The sequence below is a fragment of the Panthera leo genome, chromosome B1 (genome assembly GCF_018350215.1).
Source record: "Panthera leo isolate Ple1 chromosome B1, P.leo_Ple1_pat1.1, whole genome shotgun sequence".
NCBI classification, from domain to species: domain Eukaryota; kingdom Metazoa; phylum Chordata; class Mammalia; order Carnivora; family Felidae; genus Panthera; species Panthera leo.
In genome coordinates, this window is record NC_056682.1 from 204171247 (window position 1) to 204196559 (window position 25313).

Sequence of the window (25313 nt, forward strand, 5' to 3'; positions counted from 1 at the left end):
TCAGGTCATGATCTCGTGGTCTGTGAGTTCGAGCCCCGCGTTGGGGTCTGTGCTGACTGCTCAGAGCCTGGCGCCTGTTTCAGATTCTGACTCTCTCTCTGACCCTACCCCGTTCATACTCTGTCTCTCTCTGTCTCAAAAATAAATAAACGTTAAAAAAAATTTTTTTAATAAATAAATAAATAAACATTTTAAAAATCGGGGGGGGGGGGGGGACACCTGGGTGGCTCAGTAGGTTAAGCCTCCGGCTCTTGATTTCGGCTCAGGACGTGATTTGGTTTGTGAATTCGATCCCCACATCAGGCTCTGTGCTGACAGTGCAGAACCTGCTTGGGATTCTCTCTCTCCCTCCCTCCCTCCCCCTCCCCCACTCGCGCTGTCTCTCAAAAATAAACTTAAAAAAAAGGTTTTTAAAATGTTTTACTAAAACAGAGGAGATAATATTTTCCCATTTTATGAGGCCAGCGTTCTCTAACTCCAACAAGAAACAAAGATAGGACAAGATAAGAAGATACCGAACCATGAACATCTATGCAAAATCTTCAATAAAACGTTAGCAGATCGAATCCGGCAACATACAGAAAGAATAAAAACATCACGACCGAGCACCATTCCTTCCCACAATGCAAGAGGGGCCTGGCATTGCGTCACTGCCCGCCCTGCCCGCCACACTAACAGATGAAAGGAAACCACAGGACACTCAGGAGATGCAGAGAAAACACTTGATAAAATCATCTGTTCGTGATAAAAACTCTCAGAAAACCGGGATTAGGAAGGAACTTCCCGAACCTGGAAATATTGCAAAAAAAAAAAAAAAATTAATTAATTAATTTCAGCCTCAAGTGATCGATTGCTGGTACATAGGAATTCAACCTTTTGTAGGTCATCTGACCTCCCCAGGTGGCCCTGGGAACGGCTCCTAGGTCTGCACAGGGCAGGGGCGGTTTGAGTTTTTCCTTTCCAACCTGTACGCGCTTCATCTCCTTTCATCGACTGAAATGGTTACAGGCGAAGACACTTGGTGTGCGGAGATGCGCTTTAAAACGTCCCAGAGAGAGAAGTGGGGTCTCGTGACGCCTGCTGGGCACGAGCGCTGGGTGCCTCCGGCTCTTCTCTGCGCTTCTGTGTAGACTCGGCATAGTCTATAATAAAGGGTTTTTTAATCTATTACAACAACCCCAACACTTGGACGAATGGGAAAGGGACAAAGGCCATTAAACACACACATGACCAGCATTTCATCAAGGAAAACTGGCATCCTCACCAGCACATTCCGGCGAGCGGGTTTGCCCCCTGTGTGTGTGGAAGGGTTGGCTCGAAATGATGTGTGTCCCGGCTCGTTGAGTCGCTCCTGCCCGTGAACCCAGGGACTCACGTCTGTTTTCCCCTAAAGAGGGGAGGAAAGTCCAAACACGGGTCCACGCAGCCACGTGTTTAGAGTAGCAGGAAGCTAACTGAGGGGTGGCCAGCCCGGGCCCCTCGAGGTGAGCAGCCACGGCAAGTAGGGACGGTGTGCGAAGTGGGGTCGGGCAGCTGAGACCAAAGCTGCACGCGCAGCGCCCACGAGCACGTCTTCAAAGAGCAGGAAACACGGTAAAAGGGAAGCGGCGGGATGCACGCCGAGGTCCTGCTGTGCTGCGGGTTCCGGAACATGCTCTGGCTCCCTGCGCCTTCTCCAGGAGCGCGGCTTACTTTTGTCAGCAGAAAAGAACACGGGGGCAGCAGGATCCTTCCCGGGCCCCCGGGCGGGGCGGGTCTGGGTCCGCAGAGAGCCCACGTGGCATCCCTCCCACGGCCGGGGCCACAGCCCCCACGCCAGGGCTCCTGCCCCCTGCCACCCCGGCTGGCCTATGCCAGGTGCCGCCTGAGCTCCCGTGCTCACCAGGCCCTGGGGCTGTGTGGCTCTGGGGAGGCGGGACCTTTGAATGTCCCGCAAACGGTGCGGCCTCCGCCCGTGCCCAGTAAAGTGGGCGGCCGGTGGGGGACAGGAGCGGGGCCATCTGGGCAGAGCCGAGGGGCCAACTGACCGCAAAGGGGAGACACCGACTTGCAAAGGCAACAGCCCTGCAGAGGTCAGGAAGCTCACGGAGGGCCAAGGTACCCAGACTCCTTGCGGGTCCGAGGCCGCTGGACAGAGAACACCGGGCTCCGAGCCACAGCCTGACCCTGTTTCTGGGACACGTGTGGGCACCCAGCCGCACGCCTCCCGGGGCCACCCTCTCAGGGCCCGACGCCCGAGAACCAGCTCACTCTGTGGTTTTAGTGGAGCAGCCCGGTGGGGGAGGGCCGTGTCCCCCAGGGCTGACCGCCCAGAGCAAGGCTCCCCGCAGCACCAGAAGGCCAAGGAGAAGCAGCACATCGGCCAGCAGCTGCTGTGGGGGACGCACCCAGGCACGGGGCCTGCCGTCACCCTGCTGGAGCTCACTCCAGGCGACTGCCTCTGTCTTGGCTTTTCCCCGAAGGTCACTCCCCTCCGGAGCAGCAGAACCGGTGTCTGTCATACCTCCGTTCCGCCAGCAAACAAATACATCAAGCCCTTTGGGCGGTCTCGGGGAAGAGCTGAGCCGGGGCCTTTAGGGGGTGCTGCCGGAGCAGAAAGGAGTGTCGGTGCGAAGCCGGGCGGTCGGAACCAGGCGACCTCCGGTGCGGAGGCCGTGGCGAGCTCGGCTCGGGGCCCAGCAGCGGCCGGCGGCCTGACGGGGGTGTGCCGAGCCCAGAGAGGAGGGGGACGCGGGCCGACCCTCTGTGACCGAGGCCACGGGTTTGGGTTTTGTTCTCTGTGCGTCGTCTGGAAGACGCTGGAGCGGGTGAGGTGAGCCTTGGCATGCACGCCCTGGGTGTCGGGAAGCGGGGGGCCCTCACTGCAGAGAAAGATGGGAAGGCAGGTGGGGGGGGCGGGGACCAGGGTGCCCGCCTCCAGCAGGACGGGCAAACACCCCTCAGCTGCTGGGCCCTGGGGTCAGAGACCCCATCCTCCAACAGCCCCACTGCGCGTGACCCCGAGGACCCCTGGTTCTGAGGGAGCCGGCTGGCGGGGGGCAAGGCCAGCAGGACAGGCACGCGTCCCAGGCCCGCCCGGCCCTCCTAGCACCTGTCCCCAGATTAGATTTCTCTTTTCTCATTACCGCGGTAATAGGTCCTTCAGACCTCATTCCAGCCCTAGATATTATCTGACCCGTATAATTAATTAATTATAGCCCAAATATTATAGATTATTAAAAATAGCATAACTAATAGTGTAATATCTCAAGCTGTCGACTTTAATAGTCAACATTGTCTTGGCCGCGCTTATCAGCCCGGGACACCCGGTGAGAATATTGATTCCGGGTAATTTTAGCCGTCATCTGCCATCCTGACGGGGAATTGTCAGGGCCTCACCCAAGCCGGGGCTCATTTGAAATCGTTAAACCGCCGCACGGCTCACAGTGGATCTTAATGTTCCTTTTTCTCCCCTTCAATATGTTTCAGCAACAGAGAGGAAAATAAATAGAGAAGTGGAGGGGGAAAGGCGGGGGGAGGGGGCGAGTCCGCTCTCAAGGGGAGGGGAGGAACGACTGATTTGTCTCTCTCCCTGGGGACCCTGCACTCGCACCGCAGCCCCCCACCCCCACCCCTCTTTCCCGGAGACCGTCCAGCGCCGGGGAGGCTGCGGAGAAGATCCACGCGCGCTGCAGCTCGGCCCGGATCCCAAAGCCCTGACTTTGCCGGCAGCGTGGCCCCCACCCCCCACCCCCACCCCGGGCTGCGCCCCGGCGACCCCCGAGACCCACCCGCGGGCACAGGGCGCTCAGGCCACAGAGTCAGCCCCTCGCCGGGCACACGCGGCGCACAGACCCACACACGAGTGGGCACACGCACGCGGAGTCACGTGGACACCCCCCCACACCCCCCCACGGAGCAGACTCATGCAGGGCCACACGTGCGCATGAACACACGGGCACATGCGTGTGGAGCGCGCACACCGTCCACCGGCGCGTGCACTCACTGAGGGCCTCCCGGGGGCCGGGTTAGGTCCAGGGGCTCGGAATGCGCGGGGGTGCCCACGAGGAGCCAGGACCCCGTGGAGTGACCTTGGAGAGGGGGCCTGGGGTGCCGCACTGCCAAACGGCGTCGGCGAGGGGGGGCCTCCGGAGAAGAGGGAAAGTGGAACCGCGAGCCCCTCCCGCCCATCGCCCCCCCCTCCACCGCTGCAAACCCATCACCAACTTCGCTTGGGGAAGGAGGGCAACTGCCAGCAGGCAGGCCGCAGGGACCCTCTCACACGCAAAAGACCCCCAAGGGGCGGGGTTCGGTGGGGGGGAGCAGTTGGGGCGTGCCTGAGTCTCCCCCCAATCCTCCCCATCCGGGTCCCACGCAGTTCAGCGGCTCACCGGCACCGGGAGCGGGAGCGCGCTCAACACCCCACCTCGGGGCGTGCTCACCCCGCCCTCACCCTACTCGCCCCTCCCCCACTCCCCCTGCGGGGGGGGGGGGGAGCACCCCTTGGAGCGGGGAGGGCGCCGGGGCAGCGGAGCTCCAGAATCGCTCCTCGGAGGCTTCCCTTGGAGTGTTACTCAAACTTCTAATTAGGATTCACGCATGTGATAATAATTTAATAATCAGGGAGCCGTGCAGGAGGCATTAACCTCAATTAAGCTCATTACGCGGCGTGACTGCCCCCACCACATGCCCTCCCGACCCCAGTGCGTCCTGCGGGGGTGACTGTGGCGTATACGTGCTGGGCAGGAAGTTTCACTGCATGCATTTATTGAACTCTTTCTGTTTACCTTGCCTGGCCCTCTCCTCGCACCCCAGTTCCCGGTGCCCTCTCCCTTCTTCCTCCCTGGACCACCCGGCTCCCAGGACACTGTCCACTCTTCCTGACCAGGGAAGTGCCTGACCTTCCCACCCACCGTCACGACCTCCCGCCCCCTCTCAAGGCCTATCAGGTGGAAATTGAAGGACCGCTGGTGGCAGCCCGCTCTCCACGGTAACTGGATAACTGCCTACCCTCCTTGAGGCGGACCTGCCTACCTTGCCCATTTCCGCCCCCGTGCCCACCCCCGGACTCACCCTGTCAGAGGCGTGGCATGGAGAGTAGCCCAATGCATGGTGGGTGAAGGAATGAGCCCCCCATAGGATGGGGGGAGGGGGGAGAAACACTGGTACCTGGGTCTGGGTGACTGGAGAGATGTCGCCCCGTGCTCGTGGGATAGGCGAGCAGTGGATAGGTCAGCTGGTGGACATATGGAGGTCTGGTCACAGAAACTGAGGCAGGTAGGCCAGGCGAGATGGGAACTGAGCAGACAAGTGGGCGGGTACTCCTCAGGCCACATCTTCTCCACTCTAGGGTGCCATGGGTGGGTTAAGGGCCCCACTTGTATCAGTCCGGTTTCTGCTACAACACCGCCGTGTAACAAACAGCCCCAAAGCTCTCGGTGGCCCACAGCCGTTATCCCCATTTCCTGCCTGTGGACCATGATCAGCTGCCATTGGGTGCCCCCCCCCCCACTGGGCTCATCAGGTGGGGGTTTGGGTGGGCTCCAGACCTTGATTCCTGGTCCCAGCTGAGGGAACAACAGTGTCCAGAGCATGATCTCTTCACAGAGGACAGTGGATGCTGCAAGGGGCAGAAGCACAGATGCTCTTAAAGCCTGAGCTCAGAGCAGGCTCCTGGTCCCTTCTGCCCACTGCGGGTCATGTGGCCAAAGTATAATTTCAGTGGGTGGGAGGTATACTTTCCCCATTGAAAGGCCGTGACTGAGTAAGGCGATGAAGGGAAAGAAAAACTGGTTAAATTATCCAGGGGCACCTGGGTGGCTCAGTCGCTTAAGTGTCTGACTCTCGATTTTGGCTCAGGTCATGATCTCACGGTTTGTGATTTCGAGCCCCATGTCAGGCTCTGTGCTGACAGTGCAGAGCCTGCTTGGGATTCTCTCTCTCTCTCTCTCTCTCTCTCTCTCTCTCTCTTTCTCTCTCAAAATAAAAAAAAAAATGAACTTTTAAAAATTATCCAGTCTGTGATATTTCTGATTTAGTTAGAGTTTTTCCCATTGGATGGGGCTGGGGGCAGGGGGGAGGGGCAAGAACCATTACTGTGAGGCGCCCATGTGCACAGACGCATCTTGGGTCCAGAAGTAAGCTGTGCACTGAGACACACAGCACAGCAGGGGTAACAATTCCTTCCCTGGGCAGGGACTTCCCGTGTCGGTCTCCGTGCCATCCCAACCTGTCACCCTGGTGAGACCCAAGCAGAGCCCGGGAAGCATGGATTCGGGCACCTGGGATTTACTGAGGCAGGAGAAATCCAGGAGGCAGCGTAGGAAAGGCAGGGACAGAACACAGCAAGGATGCCTTCTGGAGAAGCCTCGTCTTGGCCTGATCTGCAGGGAGCCCTGGAGTGTAAATCCCGACAGCTGTCTAGCCTTGAAGGAGGGACAGTGTCCCCCCAGGTGTCTCTAGGAATGAGTCTCTTATCAGCCAAGGACAGTTCTGAGTAGCTCATGGGTCTGAGCTGGAACTCCTTACACTCCCAGCAGCAGGGGCAGGGATCCAGGTGGGAATCTGGGCAGAGATCTGGACAAGGATCTGGAAAAAGATCTACGCAGGGATCTGAGTGGGGATCTGGTCAGGGGTCTGGCGGGGGACACCACCTTCATCCACTACACCAAGGAGAAAGTTAATCAGCACCAGACCCGTCTGTTGGTGGAGGACAGAGCCAAGGCGGCCAGGGCCCTGACTCCCCAGCCAGGGCCATCTCCCTACTCACAGGGGCCAGAGATAGACCGGGAAGTCAGACCACGGCGGGGCTGAAAGTAGAGTGTGTGGGCTGAAGTGCTTGCCCCACCCCCTCAGCACCGTGCCTTCCGATTTTCCTCGTCACTTTTTGCATTTTGCATTCCGCCTTTACTTTGATGGGGGACACAGAGCTGAGTGAGACACACACAGTGTCCGGGAGCCCACAGTCTGAAGCCAGAGCCACATGTGAACAGATAAAGACCCCGTGATGTGTTAAAACACGACAGAGTGGAGCTCGGGTTTTGGAAGGACACTCAGGAAGGTGTCTGCCTCCACACAGGGAAATCAGACAGCTCCCAGGGGTGCTACCACTAAGGTAAGTGGGAATGATGCACGTGGCCAAGGGCACTGCTCAAAGAGGGAACTGCAGATGTAGGCACATGCCAGGTTGACCACTGGGCTCAGGAGCTCTGGGCACAGGGCACAGGTTTAGGGACTGTGCAGGACAGCCTACAGGGTCCAGGGAGGAAGTCCTTAATGCCGGGCTGCAGAGCCCAGAGGCCAGCCCTAGACCCTGGCAGCCTTCAGGTATTTCTGGAAGAGGCATGTGATTTGATTTGTGCTTCAGGATGATGGAGAACAGACCGGAGGGCTAGGCTGTGGCAAGGGCAGTGAGGGGTGAGGGTATTCATCAGCGGGAGACTCTGACACCACATGCCCAAGGCATCCCCAGACCCCCTGCTCACAAGGGGTCTTCTGACCGCCCACCTCAAACAGGGAGGCTTAGAGCATTCCCCCGGGTAAAAAATCTATAGAAAGCCCAAACTGCTGTGGTGATTACTGATGGCGAGAATGGCTGCGCTTGGAGCCCTGGGTACTAACAGAACTCTGTAGGTCAGGGACACAAGGTGGCTGTTCTGGGCAGGACTGAACCTGGACATCCTTGTCGCCCTTGTGAGGTGGACCAGTGGCAGGCAAGCAAAGCAGCTGGAAAGACCAAGGGCAAAAAGGGCCATTCTAGAGAGAGCCTGCAGTGGCAAGGACCCCTCGGGGCGCCCCACCTGGACTACCTTCCCTTTGGCATCTGGTAGCTGATTATGTCACTTTGCATCAGTAGGACTCGCATCCACATCAAAGTTCCACCACGTACCGGCTGGGTGACATTGGAGCATGTGATCAGTTGTCTTCATCCTCAGTTTGCCCATGTGTGAGGTGGTAATCCCCACTGCTGCCCTACCTTCTGGTCGGAAAACTCTCCGGAGCTAGGATGTCCTCCGTGGCCAAGGGAGGAAGCTGGCCACCACCTCCTCAGTGCTGATGTGGGAGTTGGGTGCCCTGCCCCCCCGGCCCCCCCCCCACACACAGCACCCTTGACTGCACAGCCCGAGAGCCACTTTCAGTTTTGATGATTCAGGATTTTGTCTTTGTTTTAAAGGGTTTAAACCTCACCTTTGCGTTTGACTGACTCCTTGCCATGATCCAGGCCCAGTGCTACGTGCTTTTCATCTTTGAACTCATGCAGCTTAGAAATAGAAGCATTCAAACCTGGACAGTGAAAACCTTGTAAAAATCCCTACCCTTTGGTTGGCCCCGGCTTGGCCAATGTGAATGGGCTGGGGGGTAGCACGCACTGTGCCCGGACGCCACACCACACACACAGCCTGCCGCCCTCCTCCTCCGGTGGGATATCCTAGAGTCCAGGGAAGCGAGCCAAGCTCGGGGCACAGATGTTACAGCAGGTGGACAACCGAGGAGAGCTTAGCGGTGGGTGGCACTTTTGCTCTGTCCGCGGTGCTGAACGCTCGAGCGCGCGGGGTGGGGGGGGGGGGGCGCCCGGCGGCGGGTGCGCTGTCCGTGGTGCTGACGTGCTTTGGCTCTGTCTGTGGGTCTGAAGACGCCCTTGGTGCCGCGGCTGCGCGGTCCGTAGGGCGCAGGCAAACGCCCGTGTTTCCATCTCTTCTCTGCTGTTGAGTGTGGCGTACCCTTGCTCGAGAAGTCAGGAGACCCCAGGAGAGGTATATCTTAAAGAAGATGAATAAAGAAATCAATAACTAGAAAGTTCCCCTCTCGTTTTTCAAACTCGGGGTGAGCAAAATTGTTCCCCGAGGAGCAGAGGGGGTGGAGAATCCTCTTACCTCTCGCCTCTCCACGAGGAGGGAGCTTAAAAGCCTCCTGTTCTCATCCTCCTCCTCTGCCTCCTGCATCCTCCCCACAGGCGCACAGGAGGTTGGCCTATTCAGAGACACCAGCTCATCAGCGGGACTCGGCATGGACTCGAGGAGTCAGAACACTAATGTGTAGATGGAGGTGATAATGCCTTCTCTGCATATTTCACAGCGATGTTGGGAGGGCCCTGGGCAGTCTGGGGTGGGGGTATGCTTTGCATGAAACATTGTACAAAGCAGGGGTTATCCATCCATGTGCCCCTGTAGACCCCTGAACGTTGCTGCCCCTCCATCCTGCCCGATAAAGCTTCTCCAGCAAGAGAAGGGAGGACCCCCCAACCCCATGTACACGAAGGCTGTGATTGTGTTGTTACTCGATTCCCAAGGGGAAGGTATACAAATCACATAGAATCCAACCCCCTACAAATGACAGGTGGAGACACTGAGTAGGGGGTTCATAGGCACATATGTTAGTGGTGGGGTGTCCCACCTGCTCTTGTGCACCCCAAAGTCCCAAAAACTCCGGTGTTGGGGAGAGGGTACGGCTGGAAGCTCAGCCCTCCCTGTACCTCTCCCTCCAACACCTCCCCTTCCTCTTCTGCATAACCTCAGTCCCCACCCACTACTGTTCCCTGGGCCACTTCTAAAACCTTTCAGCCCCAGTCCCTCCCCCAGATTTCTACACTTGTTCCGTGTCGGTCACTGTCTTGGTGCACACCCCCCACCCCAGCCTGCCAATGACCCCATCTGGTCCTGACTGATGTGCGGTGAGTGGAGGCTTAGCAACGAAGGGGTGTCTCCTGTCCACCGGGTAGGCAGAGGCATCCCTATCTCAGGCACTGATTTCACCTGTCAGTGCCCACCTGGGGCCCTGCAAGGGAAGCTGGTGGCTTGGAGATAACCCGATATGGCAGATGGGCAAAGATTGCACAAATGAGGGTCTAATTGACAATCAATTGTGATTAGGAGCAAAAGGACGTCTTTATAGCTAGCCCTAGACGCTCCGAGTTGAAGCTGGGGGGAGGGGAGGGTTGTTCCGGGTATCTGAGAGAGTAGGGTGGGTGGGTGCTGTGCATCCCCGTGAACGGGGTTATTTCTTAAGAGACGGGGGAGGGGGAGGGCAAGAGAGGATGCTAGGATCTCCCTGAGCCTTGTCCTCACACAGCAGCCCCCTTCGCATGGGAACGTGACCCGAGGTTGCCTACGGAGCTCTGGAGGCCTCCCCTCACACCCCATCGCCCTCCCCCTGCTCCCCTGGGCCAGACTTTGCAGTTCATTACTCAGACCACTGCAGCTCCCATTAGACTGTTGACAGCACGGAAGAGAGAGGGAGAGGAGGACCAAGGAGGGAGTCTTGGCACCTCCAGACTCCAGGACACTCACAGCACTTTTGTCCCAGTAACACTCAGCCCTGAGCCAGCCCTCGCCTCTGGGCAGGGAGCACTTCCTGCTGTGCTGAGTGTGTGGATGTGCTTGGTTGTATATTACAATATGTTATTTGATTATGCCTATTACATAGCATATTTCATATACTGTGTTCCCTCTACTATGCTTTAGTGATGCTCACCATACATTGTACTGCATCTCCAGGACATAAAACGTCATCTTACGTGTGTTTGTGTTGAATGAACGCTGTAGCGAGACGCCTCACATCTCTCTTCCTCACCTGCAGGTGTGCAGTGTGTATAACGGGGGTGAGAGCAGACCCACGTCCACACCCTGCCCACCCGGCAGGGTGTGGGGGTTGTGACAGCCATGTTTGTGCCTCCCTGGTGACCTGCAGTAGCTAGGGGACAGGTGCTGTGTGGCATGGAGTGTGAGCCCGCACATGAGGGGTAGAGCCAGGTCAGAGGTCTGTAGTTGGGACCCGCCCCTAGGGCACCTCATGCTGTGCCGGGGTGGGGGGGGGGTGTGGCGGGAGCAGTGGCAGCTCAGGGACTGGCCAGGCAGAGGCCCTGTGTGCCCTCCTCACGGAAAGCGTCAAAGAGGGGACCGAGACCAGTGCAGAGCTGGTGGGCACTGGTGAGGCTGGCTGCAGGGACGCGAGTGCATTAGTGGGTCATGCGCCTGAGATGGTGTGCCCAGGTGCTCATGAATGAATCTGCGACTGTATGCGGTGCCTGCTGCTGAATGAGTGTGTGTGTGTGTGTGTGTGTGTGTGTGTGTGTGTGAATGGGGTGTGCACATCTATATTCAAACTTAGCTGGGGGAGGGGTAGAGAGAGCCTAAGAGTCCCACCAGGAAGGTGGGGGCGGGAAGGAAATAATTACCTCCCTGTGATGAGAGATTATCCACCCTCCTTCCCCCAGAGGTGATTTATAATTTAAAGATAAAGAATAATCAAGTCCTGGCAAGGAAGGACACAGTGTTGTGGGTCTGATTAGAATCTCGGGATGGACCAGCACGCGGGGGAGGGGAGGGGAGGGAGGGGAGGGGGGAGCCCTTGCCTCCCCCCCAGTCCCAGCCTCCCTGAGGCTCAGCATGTCCGAGCTGGGCCCAAATTACAGCCGATTGGTCCCCCATTATTTCTCCCAACTTTTAATTTCTGCTTCCAAAGGATCATTGCCCGCGGTAATTGCAAAGGACCCGTCCTTGTGCGCGGAGCAGGCTCCGGGGACCGCAGTGTGAGGTGGCGCGCACACCGCTCGTGCACACGCCCGCGCGCACACTCACGCCCGTCACACACAGCCTCACACCCTGCAGACCCTCGCACGCGCGCTCCCACCGCCCGCTCCCACCTGGGTCCCACCGGCGACGCGACGGCGGCCGAGGAGCTCGCGGGCTCTGCGGCGGGAGGAGGGGGGAGGGCGCCGCCGAGGGGCAGCAGCGGTCTTACCCTCGGACGCCGACGCTGGCCGGTCCTTCCGAGGGCCGCGGGGCCCGGTGGTGCACACGTGGCAGCTGTGGGTGAATACGCGCAAATACAGCCCCGGCCCGCGGGGCTTCTGGTTTCTCCGGGCGCGGGGGTGGCGGAGTTTGCCGCACGATGCCCCCTTACTTGAAGGGTATCGATTCTTATGTAGGCCGCCTGCCGTTTGTACGATTCTTCCGTCCCCATTTGGCGGGGGCGGGGGCGGGAGAGCCGTCCGGCCTCCCTCATTTTCGATCCCACTTCTAATGAGCGACCCAGGGGCCGCCGGCCCCGCCCCTCGCGGGGACACGAGGCCGGGCCCTAGTTTGACGACGCGAAGGGGGCGGGAGCGGGAGGGGCCGGAGGGACAGAGACCCTGAGCCAGGGAGACCCAGAGACTCGAGAGGCGACCCCGAGACGAGCGGCCGGGAGAGGCGGGACCGAGGTCCACCGAAGGAGAGGGAGGGGGCTGGAGACGCGCGGAAGACGCCGAGAGTCTCCCTCCGAGGACACCCCCCATCCCCCCCCCCCCGCCACGACCCCACCCCCTGCCCCAGCCGCGGAGGGACGCCGGGGCCTCGGGGACCGCGGTTGCGCCGGGACTGCGCGCCCCGGAGCCGGACGAGAGGCCGCCTGCCCGCCGCGTCCCGCGCCGGGATGTCCCGGCCGAGTCTTCGCGCTCGCCCGCCCGCGCGCCCCGGGGCCTCCGCGGCCCCTCCGCCGACCGATCCCGCAATTATTTAAAAGCCAGGGCGGCTCCTCCCCCTTCGCCCAGGAGGCAGGCGCACCGTTTCTGGACGAGCGGAGGCGCGGCGACGCGCCGCTGACCGCGACAGCCGCTCGCGGCCCGCACTCGGGCTCCGGGCTGCGCGTCTGTCGGTCGGGCCCGGGGCTCCGTCCGTGTGTCCCGCGCGGGGCCCGCCTCCTCCGCCCGGGGCCGTTCGCAGCCAATTAGGCGCGCGCGCTAACGAGGGCGGCGGCGCCCCGCGGCCGCCTGCGGGCGCACGTGTGTGCGGCGTGTGGGCGCGTGGGCGCCGCCGGCGGGGTCGCCATAAATGCGCGGGCCGGGCGCGGCGGGCGCCTGAGGCGGCGGCGGAGGCAGCGCCGGGCGGCAGCGGCCGAGAGCCAGCCGAGCCGAGGCCGCCTGCGCCGGGCCGTGCGGCGGCGCCCGGGGCCGCCGGGGATGGGAGCCCAGTAGCCGGCGGGGCCCGAGCGGCCGGAGCGGCGGGAGGCCGGCATGAGCGCGAGCGGCCCGGCGGCTCCCGGGGACGGCCCGGCGCCGCCGCCGCCGCCGCCCGGGCCCGGCCCGGGGCCCGCACCGCCCGCCGCCACCGCCGCCGCCACCGCCCGGGACGCCATGGACGGGCGCGCCGAGCTGCCCGCCTTCGCCCGCGCGGGACCCCCGCCGCTCGCCGCCAGCGACACGGTGCCCGCGGCGCCCGAAGGGGCTGGGGCGGCCCGGCCCGGCCTGCCGCCGCGCCCCACGTCCTTCTCGGTGCTGGACATTCTGGACCCCAACAAGTTCAACAGCAGGAGACGCCGCTGTGTGCTTCTGGGCCCCGCCGCGTGCGCCCCGTGCGCCCCGGCCCCCTCCGCCCCGGCCCCCTCCGCCCCGGGGCGCCCGCCGCGCTCAGAGGACCTGGAGCGCCGCGCCCTCGCCGCCGCCGGAGGAGCTGGGGCCGCCACCGGAGCTGAGCCGCCGCGTGAGTAGGACGCGGCCCGCTCCGGGTGCGGGGAGGGGGGGGGGGCGGGGGGACGGGCCGCATCTACGCGTTCACGCTCCTGGGCCCCTCGGCGCGCCTGGCCGGCCGGGTGCCGGGGCGGTGTGCGAAGTTCGCAGCGCGCGGGGCTCCGTCCGACCCGGACTCCGGGGCCCGCGCCGCCCCGCGCCTCCCGGGATGGCTCCGCCAGCGGGTCCCGGGGCTGCGGGGCCGCGGGGCCGCGGGGCCGGCCTCGGAAGGTAGTTGGTGCCGGAGGAGGAGGGCGCCTGCGAGGCTGCGGGCCCGTGACCTCCCCGCCCCCACCACGGCCGCCCGGAGGCCTCCCTTCCTCCCCCTTTCCTCCTCCTCCTCCTTTTTTTTTTTTTTTTTTTTTTTGGGACAAATCAGACTAATTGTGACAAAACGCTGGTTATCTCTGGAAAAACAATTAAATCCCTTCGATTACAGTTAAGGGGAAATGTGCTTAGCGGCGGAAAGCGGCCGGTAATGGGGCGGCCCGCGCCCCCGGCCCGGTCGATATCCCATTACGGCAGCATGCATATCTCTTTCAAGCACCTTGCAAACTCCCCCCGAACATCTAAATTATAGGGTCAAAATTCGGATAATTACTCGATTAAAACCTATTACACTTATTAGGGGCCGCTATTGATCGAGAATTGCATTCGACCGGCTCCTGATTGCTTTTGGTTCCCCCTCCTCGGCCCTTTCTCCCTCCAACTTCCCAGCCCCTCGCCGAGCAGGGACGGGAGCGAGCGCAGGGCAGCCGGGGCTGGGGCCGCAGCCTTGGGGCATGGGGGCCTCGGGTACTTGGCTTTGCCGGTTCCAGGTGGGGTCTAGATGGAGGCGGAGCAAGCCCAGGCCGGCCGGAGGGAAACCCTCTGGGCTTTGGGCCTAGCCTGGGTTCTGGGAGTCTCCACCCCGAGCCTGCACCCGCATCGGGAGCCCATCCCAGCGGAAGGCCCTGGCTCTCGCGGCTTCAGGGAGGGAGCCAGGCCAGGCCCTCTCCCTCCTCAGATCTCCCCGGGGCAAGGCAGGGCTGTATGGCCAGGTGCTCTCAGGGTCCCCTAGGGGATAGCCCCTGCTCCCGCCAAGGGGTGTGGCTGGGGGGGTCAGGCCACCTGCCCTGCCGACTTCCACCTAACCGCTGCAGTTGCCCTGGAGAAGTCTGCTGGTACCGAATTTGACGTTTGTCTCCCAGGTTCTCCATGTCAACCTGACTCAACGGCAGGGGCCTCGGTGCCGACTGGGCCGCACTGTGTAGGGCACCCGCCTGGCTTTTCTCGCGGTCGGCCGGTCGGTGGTACCACCACCTGTGGGGGTGGAGTCTGCGCGGATGCCCTCCCAGGGCCTGCCCAGGACAGACCCTTTCTTGCAAATTTCCCCGACTCAAAATGCAGCCACCTCAGGGGCCTCTGCTGGGAGGAGCCGTGCTGCTGCGCAGACTGGGCCTAGCGGGGACACACCCCCGACTTAGCACCCGCTCCGGACCCCCACCGCCCAGGACCGGACCTCCTGGTCAGGACCCAGACCCCCCCGGGTTTCGGCGGCGGGGAGGACTGCTGCCACGTTCCAGGCCCGGGAGGCTTGAGGTGGAATCGGGGCCGGGGCGGCCGGTTCTGGTCCCCAGGAGCCCCCCCCCACTCCTTGCAGGCGGCCCCAACCCCACCGCCGCCTCTGGCCCGCTGGCTCTAAAATGCTGGGTAATTGGCTGGCCCTCGCCTCTCCGTAATTGGAGGGTAATCTACGCCGAAATAAATTAAATGGCCGTTAACTAGTTTGTACATTACACAAAATGAGTTTAATTAAGTTTGTATCTGCCCCGCGGATCGATCGGAGCCTTCACTCCGCGGTAAACCCCGCGCGCGGCACCGGCCCGGCGGGCCCGGCCGGGCCCGGCCCGGGAGGTTCGGCGCAGGGGAAGCTTCGAGAGAAGCAAGCGAGGAAGGGATAGCGAGGCGCCCCGGGCGCGCGGGAGGGGAGAGGGGGGAGAACGAAAGCGCCCAGGGGAAGAGGAGGGGGGGGGGGGGGAGCGGAGAGAAGGGGACCCTCCCCGGGGCGGGAGCGGGAGGGAGGGCGCCGCGTCCTGACTGTGCTGTGCTCCCCGCCCGCCCGCAGACGCCGGCGACCCCTACAAGGCGGACGAGGCCGAGGCCAGCGGCTACAGCAGCGGCGGCGGCGGCCGCAGCCCGAGCGCGGACAGCGGGGACGAGGCGCCCGACGACGACGACGACGACGACGACGGGGCGCCCGAGGCCGGGACTGCGCGCGGCGCGGAGGAGGCGCGGGGAGGCGGCGGCGGCGGCGGCCTCGCGGCCCGCGGGTCGGGCTGCCCGGGCGCGGCCGAGGCCGAGGCGCCCCCCGGCGCGGTGGACGAGGCTGCAGCCCCCGGCCCCCGCGGGACCTCGCCCGGAGCCCCGGGCCCGCCGGGGGTCGCGGCGGCGGCGGCGGCGGCGGCGGGGGGCGCGGGGACGACCCCGCAGGGCGCGGCCGCGGCCAAGCCCAAGCGGAAGCGCACGGGCTCGGACTCCAAGTCCGGGAAGCCGCGGCGCGCGCGCACCGCCTTCACCTACGAGCAGCTCGTGGCTCTGGAGAACAAATTCAAGGCGACGCGCTACCTGTCGGTGTGCGAGCGCCTCAACCTGGCGCTGTCGCTGAGCCTCACCGAGACGCAGGTGAAGATCTGGTTCCAGAACCGCCGCACCAAGTGGAAGAAGCAGAACCCCGGCGCCGACACGAGCGCGCCGACCGGCGGCGGCGGGGCCGCGGGGCCGGGCGCGGGGCCGGGCGCGGGGCTGCCGGGCGGCCTCAGCCCGCTCAGCCCGTCGCCGCCCATGGGCGCGCCGCTCGCCATGCACGGCCCGGCCGGGTACCCGGCGCACGGCCCCGGCGGCCTGGTGTGCGCCGCGCAGCTGCCCTTCCTGTCGAGCCCGGCGGTGCTGTCGCCCTTCGTGCTGGGCTCGCAGACCTACGGCGCGCCCGCCTTCTACGCGCCGCACCTGTGAGCGCGGCGGCGGACGGGGACCCGGAGGCGCCCGCCGCCGCCGCGCTCGTGCAAGGCCTCGGTCGTGGACTCTGTACATAGCCCGTTGCTACAGGAGAGTTTTAAATTTATAAACGACTGTTCGCGTCGGGGCCGGGCTCGGCCCGCTCGGAAGCACTTTGCTGAACTTGACTCAATCAATAAACCGCAGGAGGCCGAACCCGCGTCCCTCAGGCTCCCGCGCTGCCTTGCGCCGGTCCCGTCCGGTCCCGTCCGGTCCCGTCGGTGCGTACTTGGCGCGACCGAGGCGCCTCGGGGGCTGTTGCACCAGGCGCTGGGTTCAGGCCTCGGTTTCCCCGCGGGCGTGGTGTCCCGTGGCCAAAGTCTGCGGTCGGATGGCGTCTGGGTTCCGCCACACGCGCGCGCTTGGTGCTGGCCGACTGAGGCTACTGTCCAGGAGTCCCGCGTCCCCGCGTCTCCCCTTCCCCCACCCCGGATCCTCTAGCTTCAGGGACGCCCCCCTTCCACCTCCGTGGAGCCTTGGGGGGCGCTTAGGGGTGCGGGAAGCCCGGCGCCACGGAGCCGGGCGGGGCGGGGGCCGCGGGTGTTGGGCGCATCCTCCCCCGGCCCCGCAGGGACGAGCTCCCGTCGCTTCCCAGCGGAGGAAAGCTGGGGCGCGCCGGGCTCCAGACGCCTGCCCGAGAGCGCCGAGCTGGACCGCAAGCCCGGCCCGCACGAGTCCAGCGCTCCAGCCCGGCGCGGCCACCTCTCCTCCACCGACTGGCGGGTTCCCCTCCGGTCGCGGTCCCCACGCGGGTTCCTGGAGCCCCGGAGACGCGGGGAGGCTAGAGGCGGCGGCCCCCGGGGTGGGTGGCTGCCCGACGCGAGAGCCGAGGCTACGGGGCCGCAGGCCGCCGGCCCGCCTGGACTCCGAAAGAGCTCGCAGGGGCGGCAGGACCCGGGGCGCCGTGGGGCCCGCGGCCGCGTGTCTAGGCGAGCACCCCCCTGCGCGTGCGAGGAGTCGGCTGAGCTCTCGCAACTTTTCCCTGCGCCAGGCAGCCCGCCACCGTCCACTTTGGGTAGGGCTGGGGGCTGAGGCTGGAGCTGCGAGCCAGAAGGCGCTGTGGGGATGGGCGGCAGCGATCCCCCACCTGCCTGGGTAGGAGTGAGGAGAGCGCCCCCCCCACTGGCTTCACCGTCACTAGTGGGTAAAGGGCGGCCGAGGGGCAGCTGGGACCACCCTGCCCACCACGCCCCAGGCTCCACCCCACCTGCCACCCCCCGCCCCTGCTCCCCACCCGCACAGCGCCGGCACCAGGAGATTTTCTGCTAAGTAACCCTGCTGACTGACTCCGTCCGCCCCGAGAGGGGGGCTCTCCCACTGGCGGAGCTCAGCATGCCCCAGGAGTGGGGCTCAAATCTGCTGAATCTAACGGGAGTGGGGAGAGGAGGTGGGGACACCCCTGGTCTCTCCACTGAGGCCTGGGTACCCAGAGTGTAGGCAGCTGACAGAGGAGACCCAGAGCTCCAGAAAGTTCCAGAAGGCTCTTGGCCTAAAATCAAATCACAGCATTGCGGTGAACTTAGCCCAAGTGGGCTCAGGGGCTGCCAAAGCAGGAAGCCACAGCCTCCGCTTCTCCCGAGCCGGGAGGACAGGCCAGAGGAGGCAAGCCTATCAACCGAGAGGGTGTGGGGTCTGTGCTCCAGGGAGCCCCCGCGTCCCCTAAGCCCACCTGCTGAGCCCAGGGGAGTCTGCTGCTCCACCGCCCTCAGAGGGAGAGGACGAGGCAGACTCCCAGGTGCCCCGTCTCCAGCGCGCCCAGACTGAGCTAGAGGCAGAGGGGAGTGGTGGTTTTCCGGATTCCTCAGCACTGCCCCTGCCCCACGGGGGGCCGACCCCGCTGTTAGTGCCAGGAAGGGCTGTCTCAGTCCTGGGATCCGAGTGCACCGAGGGATGGCCCCTCCTCGAGCTCCGAGGGCCAGTCCTGGCTGCAGTCGCATCCATCTGTAATCCCAGAACACACCCGCGTGGTTTCCATCACCTGGGAGGAGTCTCCTGTCCAGCAAGGCACAGGCCCTGCAAGTATGAGCCCAGACGAATACAGGCCTCCCTGAGGGCCTTGCTGGGGAGGCTCTGCTCACCACACTGACCCCCAGGCTCCGGCCCAGGAACTGCCGAGCCCAGGCAGACACAGAGCTCCCTCCCCATGAGGCCGCTCCCCACCCACCCAGCCCTCCTCGTCTCCCTCCGTGCCCAGCCCACAGCTGGCGCTCTGTGGTCCCCTGCTAGTGGGATTGGCTTTGGCTGCATGAAAGAGAAAATCCAAAGAACACAAGTCGAAAGATTATTTTGTTTTGTGTGAGGAAAATCTGGCCGCTGGCAGCCCCAGGCAGCCATGACACCTACAAAGAGCCCTTGGAAACCCTATTCCATCCCACTATCTGCTACAGCTTCCCTGGGCTGGGTCCTCATCCTCAGAGATCCATATGGAGGGTGACGCTCCAGCCATCACATCCCCATTCCAGGCAGCAAACGGGAAGGAAAGGAGCAGAGGGGCACACCCCTTTTCCTTTTAAGGCGCTTTCCCAGAAGCCTATGTAACACGGCTGCTCACAACTCATTGGTCAGAGCTTGGTCACATGACCGCTCCTTGCCACGGGAGGCTGGGAAATGTAGTTTTTTAGAGCCGGTGGCAACTCCTAGTGAAAAGGGGAGAGTGGATAGGGGGCCGCTAGCCGACCGGCCACCGCCGCATAGCACCCTCTAGCGTTGCCCGATTCCTTGCCTGCCTGCCCAGCCCCTTTGCCCAGCTTTGTTCCGTCCCCCCCACCCCCCCCCACCCCCCCCCGCCGGCAGCTGGGCACGCGGGGGCCATGGGCTCACCCAGCTGTTGGCCACACCCTCCAGCGGGCACACCCCAGTGTGTTCACTTCCCTCTGTCCGTGACCCCCCACCGCCCCCTCACCCCCACTGCCGGCTCGGGCCACCCACCCATCCCGGCATGTGCCCTCCCCGCCCACCTCGGACTGACCCCTGCGCCCTCCCTCCTCACCCACTCTTTCTGCTAGGCGGCGTCCAAACCTGCTCTAGGGTCCGCACCCTCCTTCGAGCCGACCCTGTATTGCGTCCAGCTGCCCTCCCAAAGCCAGAGTTACCCAAAGAGCTGTCTCCACTCGCTGTCCGATTCGGTGTCTCCGTCCGCGTCTCCCCTTCAGCCCCGCGCGGCCCTGGCCCCACTGCCTGCCAGTTCTTCTGCTGGACCCCGGGCCCCACGCACCCCTGGTGCCCCACCTGCAGTCCCACAGAGGCGACCCTGAGCGCAGCTCCGCCCCCCCTCTGGGACCGTGCCTGCCCCGCCCCCCCACCGTCTTCCAGCAAACCCTGGTGGCCCTGCACCCTGACCCACCTCACTCCCCACCCTGCCGGCCCGGCCGTGGGGCCGCGGTGCCCTCGTCCACGTGGTCCCCTCCCCACACCGCAGCCCCGCAGCAGAGGGGCCATGTCTTCAGCCTCACAGGCCTCCCCGGTGTGTCTAGCGCTGTCACCGGACCAGTCGCAGTGCCCCTCCCGCCCTTCCTCCCTTGCCCGCGGTTAGTCACGTGTGACCACACGCCCCCGCTCCCAATCAGCCAGCCTCATCTGTCACATGGCCCGTCCCAAAGTGGCCCCCTGAGGGCCCAATGTGGAGTCCCCAGTTCTCTGCCCTGGGTCACTTGAGGTTCACAGGGCTCTGTGAAGTGTCACTCAGCTCAGAGGGGCCTCCCTAGGCTATTCGAGGGATGGGGGGGGGGAGGGAAGGCTGACAGACAGCCTGGGCACCAGGGGCACCAGCTGGGGGAGGGGGGAGGGAGGGGAGGGTCAAGCAGGTCACTCTCAGGGACGTAGGCACTGTCACGTGGAGGGACACGGGTCCATTCCAGGGCCCCACCCCCCACAGGCAGGTAACAACCACAGGATGGCACGTCCCACCCACACCTGTTGATGGCCCCTTCAGAGCAGCCCTACTGAGGGCAGATTCTCCCCCTTGCCGGACACGGGCCAATGGTAGCTGGAGGCTTATCCCCATTTCTTGCTTTCTGGGCAGCTAGGTGCTGCCATATGATCAAGTCTGGCCAAGGCCATGCAAGCAGTGTGTGTCTTCCCTTCCCAAGAGGGGTTCCCGGAAAGGCCCTTCACAGAAAATGGAGGCACACCCCACCGTGCCTCCTTCCTTCTCCAGACCCTGTGATGGCTGGAGCCCCAGCGGCCATCTTGGGCCAAGAGGTAGCCTGGGGAATGGAAGGCCTACGCACTGGTGCTGGGAAGAGACGAGGCTCCAATGGCACCGTGGGTGGCTTCTCACCAGCTTGGGGCGCTCACCTGAGAGGCACACATACAAGCCAGGGCCACTCGGGGGTTTCCCATTCTGCGCAGCCGGTTCTGTGACACACCGTTTCTGTAAGCTCCGTCCAACCCCAGTCCTGAGGCTGCGACCCTGCAATGATGCTCCCTGGGCCCTGCCGGTCGTCCCTCCTGCCATCCCTCTGCTGTTCCGCCGGCCTGCCCGGGCGGGGGCAGCAGTGCCCTTCAGGACCACGTTCCTGGGCTGAGGTATGCAGGTGCCACGGCCCCACCCTCGCTCCTCTGGGCTGGGAGCCCCTTCGCGGGGCCTGTCACCACAGGCCGGCTCCAAGCCGGCCATGGGCGTCTGCGCTGCACCAGGCCAGCGGGCCTGCTCTCCCACCAGCTAGAAACACACGAGCGCGCAGGCCTGTCCTTCAGGAAACTCCGGCAGAGGCAGCACCAGATGAGACACAGAGGCACTCAGGCCTGAGTTAAGTCTCACAAAATCCCTCCTCCTCCCTCAGCGCACCCCTCGTTTTCTAACTGCCTCAGAGCGGACAGAAAGACATCTCTGACGTAAAAACGCAGGACCAAGCTACAGTAATCAAAACAGCATGTACTACATAGACGGGCGGGCTGACGGGACAGAAGAAAGTTCTGTCTTCCCTGGGTGTCGACCTAAGAGAAAGGCGGTGTTCCACGTCTGCAGAAGAGGCAGCTTGTTAGAAATGGATGACACAAGCAGCCACCTATCGGGAATGAAAACTGGGTTTCCGGGCTCATATTTTGTATCAAAACCAATGATAGATCAGTGAGCAAAATGTGAAAATGAAGCCCAAAAAAGTACCGGGAAATGTGGGAACATTTTTTGACGTAATCCTTGAGTGGGGAAGGGACACAAAACACAAGAGGCAGGAGAGGTCGGGAAGATGCAAGGCACACAAAATCCACCTCGCCGAATGGCGATCGCAGAATCGGCAGACGGCAAATACTCGAGGCTCATCACACTGAGCTACTTTTGTTTAAAAACGTTTATTTATTTTTGAGACAGAGAGAGACAGAGCATGAACGGGGGAGGGCCAGAGAGAGAGGGAGGCACAGAATCCACAGCAGGCTCCAGGCTCCGAGCTGTCAGTACAGAGCCCGAAGCAATGAATGGCTTGAACCCACAAACCGTGAGATCATGACCTGGGCCGAAGTCGGACGTTCAACTGAGCCCTCCAGGTGCCCCAGCAGTCATGTTTTCTTTTTAAATTTTTTTTAATGTTTATTTATTTTTGAGAGACAGAGAGAGAGAGAGAGAGAGAGAGAGACAGAGAGACAGAGCATGAGTGGAGGAAGAGAAGAGAGAGAGCGAGACACAGAATCCAAAGCAGGGTCCAGGCTCCGAGCTGTCAGCACAGAGCCCGACGCGGGGCTCGAACTCACGGACCGTGAGATCACGACCTGAGCCGAAGTCGGACGCTCAAGCGACTGAGCCCCCCAGGCGCCCCTGAGCTACTTGTCTTAACCAGTAAAGAGCTCCTACAACACACAAGTTAGTAAGTCAACAGGAAAACGAGCAAAGGATATGGACATCCGGCTCCCAGAAAAGGAGAAACGACCAGGACTTTGCCACAGGAGAAATGCCCAGTAGCTCACCCCCCTAAGAGGCACATCAACCAGAACTCCAAGGTGCCACTGCTCCACGGGGCAAGCACCCGGCGCCGCCACCGCTGAGTGCCCGGGGCTCCGGGAGTCCGCGTCCTCGCAGGCTGCTGCCACTGGGAAAGCGAATGGAGCGGTCCCGCGGCAACTAGCACAGTGGCAGCTGCACAACCACTGGGCTCCGCGCTTGCGATCCCGGGGACCCAGACGGACACCCGTGGCTGTCGTGGATGCGTGTGTGCAAGCCGTGTGCTGGACCTCGGGGAACGGTCAAGGGCTAGGAAGGGCCTTCCTGCCCAAAATGCCACAGAACCCGAGGGAAACGGCCAAAACTAACATTTTCAAGACTCTGGAAATTAACCAGAGACCTGGACCGATAGGCTGAGTCATGGTGGGAGGTTGGCGATTCCCAGTCCCTCTCCTGCTTTGCAGTGTGACCTTGAAACCCAGCAGCCTCACAGCCACAGCGGCTGTGGAAATCAGTCCGGCAGTCACTGGGAGGTGAAGACGAGGTGTGGAGCCCCCCGAAGCCCTCCCCTCAGAGCACTGGCACCATTTGACCTGTCTGGCTGCTGCCTGGAAAAAATCCATTCGCCAGGCTGGTCTTTTTCTGGCCTGACTCAAGTGGCCGAGTGTGGGTTTGTTGCAAACAATCAGTGGCACTGTTTAATGAGGCGGCCGCCCACAGAGGCAACATGCGCTTGGGCAAACGAGAGGCTGGTCAAAAACCTCAGAAGACCTGAGGAGTACCTAGCTCTCACCTCCGGCTGAACTCGAGGCCCTGTGCAAGCAGGAAGTGTGAGTTCTCGGTGAGAACTCACTGGCTGAGCAAAGTGAGCCCCACATGCACACACAGCTTGTCTGCAAAACCACAAGACTTCTTGGGTCAAAGCATTTAAGGAAGTCTCTGTTCCATCATTAGCTGATCACTAAGCTAACCACAGAGACTCCAGTGACCAAGCGTAACAAAGAATACAGATTTACATAATTAGTCCAGAAAGGACATTAAACAAACAGTGACAACAAATTTGGGGGAGGGGGGAGGATCCGATTTGCAGAGTTGTCATGTTGTATTATCTGTCTAATTTTCAACAGAAAAATTATGACACATAAGGCATCAGGAAAGTGTGGCCCATACACAGGGACAGAAGCACTCAATGGAAACTGTCCCTGAATAAGCCCAGATGTGGAGCTTACTAGACAAATGTTGTAAATCGGTTATGATAAATATGTTCAAAGAATTAAAGGAAGACACGTATAAAGAATGAAAATGAGAATGGTGTTTCACCAAATAGAGAATATTGGTAAAAAGAAAGACATTATAGAAAAACCAAATGGAAATTCTGGGCTCAGAAAATATAGGTGAAATGAAAAATTCATTAGAGCAACTAAACATTAGATTTTTGTTGGAAAAAGAATCTGTGATCTTGAAAACAGATCAGTACGTTCATTCTGAGGAGCAGAAAAAAGAATGAAGAAAAATGAACAGGGCCTCAGGGACCAGAGAGACATCATCAACCAGCTGACATACACATAATGGGAGTCCAAGGACAGGCGAGAGAGAAAGAGGCAGGAGAAGAAAAAATGGCCCCACACCTCCCAAATTTGATGAAAAACTACCTCTAAATCCAAGAAGCTCAACAAATCTCAAAGACGACACAAGCAAAGACAATCAAACTGTCAAAAGTCAACGACAAGGAGTACCTTGGAAACAACAGGGAGAAGCCCCAACCTGTTGTGTACATGGCATCTTCTAGAAGGTGAACACTGGCTTCTTGTGAGAAACCATGGGTGCCAGAAGGCAGTGAGATGACACAGTCAAAGTGTTAGAAGAGAAAGACTATTACCAAGATTTCAAAATCCGGCAAAGCCATTCTTCAGAAGCGAAGAAGAAAACATTCCAGATAAACAAAAATGGGGAGAATTCACTGCTAGCAGACTTCTCCTACAGGAAATAACTGCAGGGAGCCCTTCAGGCTAAAGTGAGAGACACTAGTCAAATCCACAAGAAGAAACACAGAGTGCTGGTAAAGGCAACCACGCAGCCAAAGAGCAGACAGAATAAATGTATTTTTGATTGTAAACGTTTTCTTTTCCCATCTGAGTCAAAAGGGCCGCATAAAGCGATAATCACAAAACTATGTTGACGGGCTCACAATCTATTAACACGTAATCTGTATGACAAAAAACGGCACAAAGAAGCTGGGAGGGAACAGACTTATGTTAGAGCAAATGCTCCTGAAATCAAGTTGGTGCGAATCCAAACTAGACCATATTCAGTCGTTCACTCTGCAGGTTCCAGAGCAACCACTAAAAAATTGCCCCCAAAACAAAAACAAACACCCAGTGAAAGGCACAGGGGGATTAAGTGAACGTCCATCCAACATACAAGAAAAGGACAATGGGGAAAAGAGAGATAAAAAGATGTGTAGAGAAGCTGAAAGGTGACACATGTAAATCTTTCTTTTTGTAATTACATTAAAGGTAAATGGAGTAAACTGCACTGTAAGTGCAGAGATCGGCAGAACAGATGAAAAGCCACAATCAGCTACATGCCACCTATAAGGAGCACGTGAGAATCAGATAAAGATGTACCACGCAAACAACCACCAGAAGGCGTACGGTATCACGCAAAAAGAGACTTAGAGACAAAAGCTGTTAGAGACAGAGAAGGCTGTGTTACAAAAGGGTCGGTATATCAGGAAGAAATAATAGTATAAGCATATGTGCACTTAACAACACAGCCCCAAAACACATGAAGCAGAACCAACAGAAATGAAAGGAGAAACGACTGGACAGGAATGGCCGGAGCCCGCAATCCCCCACTCTCAATATGGGTAGAACAACTGGGCTGAAGGCCAACAAGGAGAGAGAGGAGGTAAGCAACGCTACGAACCAACTCAACCTA

The 25313-nt window shown here is 61.1% G+C and overlaps 1 protein-coding gene and 1 long non-coding RNA gene across 3 annotated transcripts; one reads left to right on the top strand and one right to left on the bottom strand.

Annotated features, from left to right (window-relative positions):
* Positions 1 to 846: 846 nt before the first annotated feature.
* On the bottom strand, positions 847 to 8481 carry LOC122217275. 2 transcript variants are annotated; one of them, XR_006201377.1, is made up of 4 exons: positions 8167 to 8481; positions 5529 to 5599; positions 5149 to 5325; positions 847 to 1142 (listed from the first exon to the last, which is right to left on the bottom strand). It is a non-coding gene; the product is annotated as an uncharacterized LOC122217275 (long non-coding RNA). The 2 variants fall into 2 exon arrangements; XR_006201378.1 differs by lacking the exon at positions 847 to 1142 and adding an exon at positions 2790 to 2861.
* A 4489-nt stretch (positions 8482 to 12970) lies between these two features.
* Positions 12971 to 16456, top strand: NKX1-1 (NK1 homeobox 1). Its single transcript, XM_042934081.1, has 2 exons — positions 12971 to 13436; positions 15570 to 16456. The coding sequence occupies exons 1-2, from the start codon at positions 12971 to 12973 to the stop codon at positions 16454 to 16456; spliced, it is 1353 nt and encodes a 450-aa protein (XP_042790015.1).
* The last annotated feature ends 8857 nt before the right edge of the window (positions 16457 to 25313 follow it).

Excerpts from the sequence above, each read along its gene's own strand:
- NKX1-1 (XM_042934081.1), top strand. The coding sequence starts at position 12,971 with ATGAGCGCGAGCGGCCCGGCGGCTCCCGGGGACGGCCCGGCGCCGCCG. Across the intron at positions 13,437-15,569 it reads CACCGGAGCTGAGCCGCCGC|ACGCCGGCGACCCCTACAAG; the intron begins GTGAGTAGGACG and ends GCCCGCCCGCAG.